Source organism: Petaurus breviceps, unplaced genomic scaffold (assembly GCF_028583685.1).
Source record: "Petaurus breviceps papuanus isolate PSGF00001 unplaced genomic scaffold, PetGlider_PUasm1.0 90434, whole genome shotgun sequence".
NCBI lineage: Eukaryota > Metazoa > Chordata > Mammalia > Diprotodontia > Petauridae > Petaurus > Petaurus breviceps.
The window spans coordinates 2,895,945-2,907,913 of record NW_027187251.1 but is presented as its reverse complement, the minus strand read 5'-3'; the positions used below and the strand labels follow the sequence as shown (position 1 = coordinate 2,907,913).

Here is an 11,969-nt window from a genome sequence, read left to right as displayed (position 1 = left end):
AGAGAGAGAGAGAGAGAGAGAGAGAGAGAGAGAGAGAGAGGATGAGCTTTGTAGTATAAAGCATACTTTTTAAAACTTCATTTTTCTTGCTTTTTGTCTGTGTTTTCTTTTGCACAATGGCTATTATGGAAATGTTTTACATGACTTCACATGTATAATCTATATTATATTGCTTGCCTTCTCAAGGAGGTATGGGAGGGAGAGATAGTATTTGGAACTCAATTTCAAAAATGTTTAAATTGTTTTACATGTAATTGAGAAATATTTAATGAAATAAAAGTATCATTAAAATGAAAAAAAAAACACACCTATTAATAGGGAAGTTCAGAAAAGAGGAGGATTTGATGGGAAAGAACATGAATTCTTTGTTCAAATACCATCTCTAATGAATACTACCTGTCTGACCTTAGACAGCTATAGCTTCTCTGGGTTTCAGTTCCCTTATAAGTAAAACAAAGGAATTGGATGAGTTGGCCTCTGAGGTCCTTACCAGCTCTAGATCTATGACTTGTGATTCCTTTTAGTTCCCCTTTTCTTGAACTTCTGAGCTCCTAGCACTTGTGATCCATACCATTCATTTGGATGTAACAGTGTACCACATATACTGTTCTATAACAGTGTATAACAATAGTGACAGCTATGATTTATATTTTTAGTTACCTTTTATGTTTGTTTTGTCTTGTCTCTCAAACTAGAAGGGATGCAGCTCTTTCAGGCTAAGGATCATGTTTTTTATATCCTTGTATCCCATGTACTTCCCTATTATCTTGTACATAGCAAATGCTCGCTATTTGTTGTTTGATTTTCTTCACAAAAGTGTTCACATGGAATTCCTTTACTTTCTACTCTTTTTCAATGAAAAAAATCAGTTTTTTTCTCCCTCCCATCCCACCCTCAATAAAAAAGAAAAGCAAAACCTCTGTAAAATATGTATAGTCAAGCAAAACAATTTCCACATTCGCCATGTCCCCAAAATACTTATTTCATTCTGTACCCTGAGTCCATCATTTTCTCTTTCAGAAGAGAGGTGGAATTTATAAGTTCTCTGGCTTTGTGTTTGGTTATTGCATTGATCATAGTACTTCAAAGTTGTCTTTAAAATGTCATCATTAATGTATAAATTGTTCTTCTGGTCCTCCTTACTGTGCCAGTTCATACAAGTATTCCCAGGTTTCTAAATAGCTTGGTTTCAGCATTACTCCTGGTCATTTTCTCCAAGGAGATCAAAGATAGAAAGAAATGTTTCTGTATTTACCAAAATATTCCTAATAGTGCTTTTAGTGTTAGTAAAGAACTAGAAAAAAGGTGGCTACCAATCAGTTGGGTAATGACTGAATTATAAGCTATAGTAAATGAATGAATATTATTTTTAGTAAGAAGTAAGGAATGTAAGGGATGTGGAGAAACATGAGAGGATTTATGTAAACTGATAGAGTGAAATAAACAGAACCAAAAGAAGATTATATACTCAGTGCCTACAAGAATACAAATAAGACCACTAAAAAAGTAAGTCATTCAGTTGATCAGCCAATAGAAAAGCATCTATTAAGGCCTGTTATGTGTGAGATTTTGTGCTAAGTACTGGGGAAACAAAGAAAAAAAAGAAATAGTCCCAGTCCTTAAGGCATTTATACTGGAGGAGACAATTTGTACATATGTAGACATACAAAGACCATACAGACGCAATGACTCTTCACTGGAAAACCAATAATGGTCCGGAGGAAAAAAATGAAACACACCTCTTTCCTTTGTCAAAAGGATAGGGATTACTGGGATGGAATGTTATAAATAGTATCAGACTCAGTCACTTTCTCAATTGTTTTTACTATTTTTCTTTGTTAGAAGGGAGGACTTAACTCTGGGAGTAAGGTGAGATGTACAGTATTGGGGGCAAGCATATTTATCTATCTATAGATATAGATATACATATATATCTCTATAGTACACATATATTTATATATATAAACAAATGGCATCACTGAAACTATTTAAACTAAATATGTAGCTATTATATATAATATACATGTAGATATATATATATATACATATATATTATATATAATATACATGTAGATATGTAGATATACATATATTATATATTTATATATTTTATATATATTAACTACTAGTCTAACTGAAGAGGAAGGAGGTTAAGACGCCACAAGCTAAAATATTAAAAGCCACCCTGTATCTTATGAAAAGCATCTGATCTGAAAATAAACAATCTTTATCATTACCAAGTGAGTTGATAATAAAATAGGATTCTTATTACAAAATTTCAGTGAGCATGCAAGTTTTTTGGAATGTGGCTATCCAGTAGAGTCAGGGGCAGCTGTAGATGATGACTTTAGTTATAACTTAAATTAGGATATTTTGTGTCTAAAGCAAATTCCATAAATTTCAGCTAAGATAAGCAGCTCATGCTTCTGTCTTCAGTGTAGGGGGAGGGGCAGGATAATGCCACCAAAGGGAATGAGACAAAGATCATAGGACATTTGGGAGCAGAGCAGGGGAGGAGTTCACATCAGTCTGGCATCTCTTAACTTTTTTCATTTTAATCAATGATTCTTGCTAACTAGTTGCTAAGCTCTTATTTCTGTGTTACTGAAGGCCTGAAAGTGCTCTATCAATGTCTTCTAAATTTGATAATCTAGGGCAAATCCCTGGTCACTCTGCTGAGTTATGGCTTTGACCATAATACTTCTGCCAGTGTGTACAAGCTTCCCTTGTACCTGACTCTTTCCTGATTCTCCTGGTGCTTTTTATTAGTGGAAAGTTGGAGTTCTAAAAATCTGGATTTTTGCTTCTTGTTAGCAAGTACAGTTTTGTCAGGAGGCAGATGAAGCTTTTGGTTAAAATGAGGTCTTTGGAGTTTCTGTATATTTCATTTATCATGACATCCTTTGTCCCCCGTTAGAATGTATCACTGAGAGTTGGCTACATGTATCTTGGTTTCTATTTTAAGTCTTGTTCTCTCCTTACAAGCTTTTTTGGCGTCAGCTCTCTTGTTCTTTCTTCTTTCTTCTTTTTTTCTTTTAAATCAGCATTCCCAGTTGCTACTGGTAAAAATTGGCAAGCAGATCATCATTTCAGCACCAAAAAAAAAAATCATCGTGAATGCTCTCCTTTCAGTCTCATAGATTAGAGGATGTTGTAGGTGGTTTTGATTGTCTCTTACACACTGAATTATTTTCCCCATATAAAAGGAGGATGTCCGGGGGCTTTAAGCCATATTTTCATGTTTACAATATATACAATGGACTTTAGATGTTATTTCTAGTCCAACTCAGCCCTTTTACAGAGCAGGAAACTGATGTTCAGAGATGTTAATGATTTGTCCAAGCTCACATGGATAGTAAATGGCAGAGCTGAGATTTGAACTCAGCCTTCTTGTTCCAGACCCAGATTTTCTTCCATGTTTCCACACTGCTTTATTGACACTGATAAAGAAAGCATCATGCTTTTACCTCTGACATTCTTGAAAGGAGACGTACCCTTTGTCAGTAATGTATTCAGGGAATATAACAACAGTATCCAGAACCACAGAACGTTGGTTGTCATCTCAGTCCTGATTTGAATCCCATGCCTGCTACTTGCTACCAGTGTGATTCTGGGCAAGTCACCTCTTTGGACCTCAGTTTCCTTACCTTTTAAATGAAGAGATTGAATTTGATGACATCTAAGGTCCCTTTCTAAATTTATTATCTTATGATCAAGTGCAAAATGAAAGCTATTAAGATGTCTCTTAGAGTTTCCTCCATAAATGGTTCCTCCCTGCCTGAAGATCTTCAAGGGGAAGTTCCTTGTATATTCTCTTCTGGAAAATACAATGCTACCCAGAACAACTTATTCTTTCCCTTTCTGTACTCTAGAGAAGTCTGCTAACCTAGTCTGTGATGCCCAGAGTTATTGCTGCTACTACTATAGAAAGCAGACTGATAGATTGGAACCTCCTCATTTTTAAGGGCTAGGTGTACAGGGGCAGCTAGGTGGTGCCATGCCTAGAGCACTGGATTTGGAATCAGGAAGACTCATCTTCCTGAGTTCACATCTGGCTTCAGACACTTACTAGCTGTGTGACCTTGGGCAAATCACTTAACTCTGTTTGCCTCAGTTTCCTCATCTGTAAAATGAGCTGGAGAAGGAAATGGCAAACCACTCCAGTATCTCTGCCAAGAAAACCCCAAATGGGATCAGTTAGACATTATTGAACAATAACAGTAACAACAAACCTGGTAGTTCACTGCCGTTTCAGATGTTGCTTTGCCTTTTAGGGAATCTAGATGGCACAATAGCTAGAGTGCCAGGCCTGAAATCGAAAGGACTCGTCTTCTTCAGTTCAAATCTGACTTAGACACTTACTAGCTAGGATATCCTGGGCAAGTCACTTAACCCTGTTTGTCTCAGTTTCCTCATCTGTAAGATGAGCTAGAGAAGGAAATGACAGATCCCTCCAGTATCTCTGCCAAGAAACCCCCAAAATGAGGCCACAAAGAGTCAGACATGACTGAAACAAATGAACAGCAAATACAAGCTACACAAACATCAATGCTTCAGTCCTCTTCTTTTCATCATTCCTTTTCAAACCATGGCAACATCACACCCAGCCCAGTTGGGTGGTTGAATTTTAATTCCTCTAAAAGTAGCATTCCCTCGTATACTCAGCAGACATTCTTCCTCAGTCCTCAGGAAATGGAATGAAATGCTAGCCTTTAAGAAATGCACACTTCTTCACATGTTTTCTGTTACATGTTGCCTTGGGTCGGGGGTTCTTAATCTTTTTTTGTGTCCTGGACCCTTTTGGCAGTTTGGTAAAGCCCATGGACCCCTCTGTTCTCAGAGCAGTGTTTTTAAATGCATAAAATAAAATTCAAGGATAACAAAAGAAAGCAAATATATTAAAACATAGTTATCAAAATATTTTTCAAAGGATGGTCATGGACTCCAATCCAAGAAGCTCTGCTGTACAAGATCATCTTCATGGGTTGGTGTGGTTAGCTAAAAAAAAAAAAAGTCATCATCCCTTGGCCAGCTTTCTAGTAATGAGCCTCCATGGACTTAATTAAGCCCATTATCACATGAGAGTCAGACAACTCCTCTCCAGGAATATACTTTCCAAATTGGCAGTACCTAATAGACTTATGACCTGTGTTTTACCATCACAGTCTTCAAGAATCTAGGGTTATTTTCATGCCATAGTGAGGCATCCATGGAGGACCTTAGCAGGAGCCAACTATGTGTGCTTCTCTATAATATATTCATATCATCTAGAGTTCACAGCTTTTCCTACTTGTATTCTTTTTTTTTAAATTATTTTACTTATTTTGTTAAATATCTCCCAAATACATGTAATTTTTTAAACAATTGTTTTAAAAAATATGAGCTCCAAATTCCTTCCCTCACTCACACCCCTTCCCTCTCCCTGAGAAGGCAAGCAATTTGATATAGATTAGACATGTGGAATCATGCAAAACATTTTCATATTAACCATGTTTCCAAAGAAAATGCAAACAAAATAAAACAATAAAAATAAAGTCTTTTTTAAAAGTATGCTTCACTCTCCATTTGGAGTTCATCAGTTCTCTCTCTGGAGGTGGATGGGTCTTTAATTATGGGCCCTTTGGAACTGACTTGGGTCATTGCCTTGATCAGAACAGCTAAGTCTTTCACAGTTGTTCATCATTACAATATTCCTATTACTGTGTACAGTGTTCTTCTGGTTCTGCTCATTTCACTTTGCATGAGTCCATATAAATCTCCCTAGGTTTTTAAAAAAATAATCTGGCTTGTCATTTCTTATGGCATAATAATATTCCATCACAATGATATACCACAACCTATTCAACCATTTTCCCAATTGATGGGCATCATCTCCATTTCCAATTCTTTACCACCTCAAAAAGAGCTGCTATAAATATTTTTGTATAAATAGGGGTTTTCCCTTTTCTTTTATCTCTTTGGGATACAGAGCCAATAGTGGTATTGCTAAGTCAAAAGGTATGTAGTTTTCTAACCCTTTGGGCATAGTTACAAATTTTTTCCAGAATAGTTGGACTAGTTCGCAACTCTACCAATGTTGCCTCAGTGTCCCAATTTTTTTCAGATCCCCTCCAGCATTTGTCATTTTCCATCATATTAGTCAATCTGATAGGTGTAAGGTGGTATCTCAGTAGTTATTTAGATAATTTTTTATTTGTCCATTGATAACTTCTGAAAATGGCCTGTTCATATCCTTTGACCATTTATCAACTGGGAGATGGCACTAATTTTTATAAATTTGACTTAGGTCTCTATATATTTGAGAAGTGAGGCCTTTATCAGAGAAATCTGATGTAAAATTTTTCCCCTGGTTTCCTGTTTCTTACCTATATTCTTAAGAAACTCTTGGACCCACTTTAGATATATACTAACTGTGTGACTTTGGGGAAGGTTTTGTGCCTCAGTATCCTCATCTGTAAAATGAGGATATTGGATTAACTGCCTCTGAGGTCCCTGACAGGGAGTGAGCTATGATTCTGCGATCCTATGAAATATTATCACTTCTCATATATCTGTATGAGAATTTTCCCTTTTGTCTCTTTTCCTCTGTAAATGACACAGCTTGGTGAACTGGATAGAGCATTGGACTTGGAGTCAGGAAGACCTTAGTTCAAATCCCATCTCATTCATGTATTATTTGACTCTGCTCAGGTCACTTAGCCTCTCAGCCTCATTTTCCTTATCTGTAAAATGGGGATAGCAAACACACCTACTTCATAGGGATTTGAAAAGATCATCTGAGACAGCATCCATAAAGCACTTTGCAAATCTCAAATTACTCCCTAAATAGTGGCTATTAATAATCTCAGGCAGGTTACCTCTGATGTTTCACATAGCTTACAATCGCCTCCCCCCACCCAGGTGGTATGGATTCAGGGCATATAAACTATTTTTTTTAAAGGAGAAACCAACAGAGCAGTCAGCATTAGCTGCAGATGGTGCACAAGAGTATCAGCTAAAATGAAAACTTCTCTAAGAGCCTTGTTCTCTTATTTGGACTGAATTCAGTTCAACAGGCATTAATTAAGCACCTGCTGTGTGCCAGGTATTGTGGTAGGCACTGGAGGGAACAAAGGGAAAAATTAAATAGTACTCAGTCTTAAGGAGCCTGACATTCTTCTTAGAAAAAACAATATTATTCAGATAGGTAAATATAAAAAATATACCAAATAAACACAAAGCTATTTTCTGAGGAGGTTTGGGGGAGGAGAGAACATTAAGAATGAGGGAATGAAGGAAAGGTCTCTTATAGAAGATAATTTTTTTAATTTTTGGAGAGGGGAGGGTGGGGCAATTGGAGTTAAGTGACTTGCCCAAGGTCACATGGCCAGTAAGTGTCAAGTGTCTGAGGTTGGATTTGAACTCAGGTCCTCCTGACTCCAGGGCCAGTACTCTATTCACTGCTCCATCTAGCTGCCTATGGCCTAGGCACTGTTAAAAAATGGAGGTTCTGGATGAACTGACCAATCAGAGGAAGGGACTGCAGTGGCACAGGGAGTCTTTCAGGGTAAGAAAATTGCTAGAAAATGGTAGAGAAAGAAGTTTGGAGAGTCAGGGCTGAGTCCTGGAGAAGCATGAAAGTGATCCCTTGAGTTGAGCCTTGAAGGTCACAGGATTTCCAAGAGTCAGAGTTGTGGAAGGAGAGCATTCCAGATCTAGGGCACAGCCTTTGAAAAGACATAGAGGCAGAAGGTGGCATGTTGCTTTGGGGAATTCTGTTAAAGAACCTTTCGACAGATAGCTAATCATGTGGGGTCGTGATCTTTTAATTGAGGAACCCAGTGACAATTGGAAGTATACAAGAGGAAGATTTAATGAAAGAACATTGGAGTTGGAGGCAGACAACTTGGGTTCTATGCTTGGCTATGCTATTTACTAGTTGTGTGACCTTGGGCAAGTCACTTAACTTCTGAGTCTCTTGTTTCTTTCTGGTATAATGAGAGTTGAATCGTGAATTAGATGACCTTCCAGAATCTCTCCAGCTATGATCTAGTCCTTGATTCTAAAAAAGATGGTTATCAGAGATCTCTATACTGTGACCCTTTGAGGAACCTTGACCCCATGGTCGTGCATCTGAGCAGCCCACTAGAGGATTGTGCTTTATTGCATAGTAGGGGGCAAGACAAAGCTAGGTTCCACCACATCTTTAGTAATCATTTTCCTCTCTCCCTCCCTTTATTCATCAGGTTTCTGGATTAGTCTGGCATATTTGGAGAAAGCATGAGGACCTGAGGCATCTGGGGGCTGAGCCATATGAATTCCTTATGCTAGACATGGAATTCTAAAGCATGGCTGGGCCAGGTGGGGTGATGCTGTCACAAATGCATCCTAATAGCCTCTGTTTACATTTAGTGATTACACATGTGGCACCTGTGACCAGAACAGCTGTTGCTTAGAAATAAAAGCTGGGCTTTCTTTATGAATCCCAATGAATAATGTAAAAGGAGGAAGGGAGGGGAAAGAGTGAATTGTAGGAAAAATATCTTCATTACTTCAAGTTTCAATGAGTTTGCTGATACAAGCCACCAGTACAACTCCCCTTAGATTTAGAATGATTGTTAGTGTCCTTGTGGTCCCCAAACTCCACCCTCCTCTAAAGCTGATCTTGTGATTAGCATCTTCAAACTTACCTAACCTAGTTCTCTGATAGCAGAAGTACAGTCCAATCATTGGGCCCATACTTGAAACCTTGCCAGGTTTGTAGGAGTGCCCCCACTTATGCTCTGCTGCAGGGCTCTTAATGTAATGATGAAGTGTTGGAGTAGAGTTTTAGTGCGGGGGTGGGGGGGGGGAGAAGAGACAGGCTAGCCAAGTAGATAGGATTCTCTCCTTAGAATTAAGAGTATTTGGGTTCAGGGGCAGCTAGGTGGCGCAGTGAGTAAAGCACTGAGTTCAGTTCCAGCCTTAGACACTTAACACCCACACAGAAAAACTAGCCGTGCAAACTTGGGCAAGTTACTTAACTCCAGTTGCCCTCCAAAAGGCCAAAAAAAAAGAATATCTGAGTTCAGATCTCATTTCTGGATGACCACTGGCAAGACATTCCCCCCTCTAGGCCTCATTTCCCCATCCTAGAAGGGGGATATCAGTATCAGGGGCATCATGGTACAATGGAAAGTGCTGGATTTGGAGTCAGAGGACCTGAATTTTAATCATATTTCCATCATTTACTGCCTATGTGACCTTGGAAAAACTACTTAACCTCTGGGCCTCAGTTTCCTCATCTGTATAACGAAGGGATTAGTCTGGATGGTTCAAAGGCACCTTCTAAATCTGCTTTAAATTTGTGCTCCTGTGAAACCTATAGGATCTACCTCAGAGGGGTGTTGCTGTGCTCAAGTGAAAAAAAAACACATGTACAATACTTTGCAAATTTCAAAATAGTGGATAGAATAGTGGGCTTTAAGTCAGAAAACCTTGTTTTAATTGCTTAGGAATTACATTCTAAGTCATAGGTTACAATTTATGTTAGTGGAGAGCTTCTACATCAAAATTATCCAACACTGATAAAACCACAGATATTTGATGTCTTTATATTAAGGTAAATTATTAAAATGCAACAACAAACTGAGTTATTTATAATCAGGACAAAATGTTAACCTTCATGTGGCATTTCTTATATGTGAATCTGACATGCTCTTTAAGCCATTTTTCTGGAAGTGGGAATGAGATTCATATTCTCTCATTTGTTCCCTATGGGATTTATGTCCTGCACATCTGAGGGGCGTGGCTGAGGTCAGAATGAATTGGAGAATAAAGAATAGAGTTGATCAGACTTATGATTTTGGCTTCATTAGCACCATATTCTCACTCAGTGAGCCATCTAACATAGATCACATGGTTATGCTAGTTACTGTAGAGAATAATTGATTAAAACAGTTTTGGTTCTCTAGAGTTTGAATTTAGACACAAACATGCAGAGAAACTAGAGACAAGGTAGGAAAAAATAAACTAAATAATAGATAGCCAAAATAGTTAGTTTCTATGTGTCAAGGGTAAGTGCATTTTGAGGATGGTGAGCACTGGGGTAGTGAACTTGGAGACATTATCTCTGCTCCCCAGATTAATCCCAGAAGACTCATTGGAGGGGGTAGGCATTTTAACAGCCATTTCAATCGATTGACTGCTCTGAGAGTAGGGACATTCCAAAAAAGATTACACATATTAGGAGAAAAGATATGCAAAGAAGTGTTAACAATTAGGTGCCCATCAGTTAGGGAATGACCACACAAATTGTGGCACGTGAAGATAATGGAATATTACTAAACTATAAGAAATGAAAAATCATGATGAAGAGAGTGAAACATGGAAATATTTATAAGAACTGATGAAGAACGAAGTAAGCAGAACCAGGAAAACAGTATACACAAGGACTACAACAATATAAAGGAATGGAACCACCAGCACCAAACCAACGAAACTGAATATTGCAAAATTAAAAAGAGTGTGCTTGGCCCCAAAGAAGAGATATGAGAAGATAGTTCTCCTTCCCCCTTTGCAGAAGCAAGAGGATTCTTGGGGAAGAGTGAGAAACATTATTATATTATTATTATTTTAAGTGTCTACTAGGTACCTGGAACTGTGCTAAGTGCTTTACAAATATTATCTCACTTTTAATCCTTTCAACAACCCTGAAAAGTAGATGCTGTCATTATCCCATTTTACAGTTGAGGAAACTCAGGCAGACATGGGTTAAATGACTTGCCTAGAAAGCTGGTGCCTCCACATCAATGCTGATTCTGTCTAGCTTGGTGTTTCTTGGGGGGAATAACTCTGGAAAAATCTACTGGAACAGAATCTTCTTACAAGGTAAATCACACAACTTTGCAGCTTTGGATAGCACTCACTCTTCTATTTTGAACTCTTTCAATTTGAACTCAGATCTTCCTGACTCCAGACTCAGATTGTATAACGTGACTTCAGATTTTTTTTTCAATATGTTGATTGCTTTTAATGAATGTTTTTCCTTTTATTTTTCTTTAAAAAAATTCTTTGTTGTATGGATTGACTCTGGGGAAAGGGGAATTTAGGCAATGATAATTTAAGCAAATGATACCAATACAATTTTTTTTAAAGAAAAGTTTTCCTTATAGAGGATCAAAAAACTTCTTTTTATAGAGGATTATAAAATAGAGAGCTGGAAGGACTATAAGGAAACTGGTTACAAATGAGGAACTGAGGTTCAGGGAGTTAAAAGTGAATTGCTTAAAGTTGCCAAGTAGTAAATAATTTCTAAAAAGCTTACATTTACTCAGCCCTTTAAGATTTACTAAGCACTTTATATACCTGATCTTGTTCCATCTTCACTTCTGCCCTATAAGGTATAGGCACCACTATATTATCCCCACAAAGATGGAAATACAGAGACTGATAGAGGTGACTAGTCTTGCTCAGCATCAGAGAGCTAGCAAGCATTAGAGGTGAGATTCAAACCCAGGTTTTGTTGACTCTAAGACCAGTGGTCAATGTTCACGATCCTGTGCAGAGCCAGGATTTCAATATGACTTTCCTCATTGCAAATCTAGTGTTCTTTTTTTACCTTTAGTAATAAATATTTCCTGGTTATTTTGGGACAGGTCCAGCATCTCTCCCCACAAGCTCGCTGCCGACTGCATGCCACCCTGGCTGGTGCGTCCACTTCCATGCTGATTCTGTCCAACCTGGTGTTTCTTGGGGGGAATGACGTTGGAAAAATCTACTGGAACAGAATCTTCTTACAAGGTAAGTCATGTGACTTTGCAGCTTTGGATAGAACTCACTCTTTAATTTCTAAACCAAGTCAGCATTTAGGGATCTTGAACCAGTGCCATATTGTTAAATTCATGATGCCCATGATAAATACTTTGGTCAGAGTTGGATCTCCTTTTGCCTGAGCAATATGGTTAAGTAACTTGTCCATGATCATGTAGCCAGGAACAGTCAGAGATGGG

The 11,969-nt window shown here is 37.9% G+C and overlaps 1 protein-coding gene across 1 annotated transcript in view; it reads left to right on the top strand.

Moving 5' to 3' along the window:
* The window catches only part of LOC138177557 (protein-cysteine N-palmitoyltransferase HHAT-like), a 245,301-nt gene that overhangs the window by 129,162 nt on the left and 104,170 nt on the right, over nt 1-11,969 (top strand). Inside the window, exon 3 of the mRNA XM_069108780.1 lies at nt 11,616-11,760. Coding sequence (XP_068964881.1) covers nt 11,616-11,760 — 145 coding nt within the window. The remainder of the gene's footprint in view (nt 1-11,615; nt 11,761-11,969) is intronic.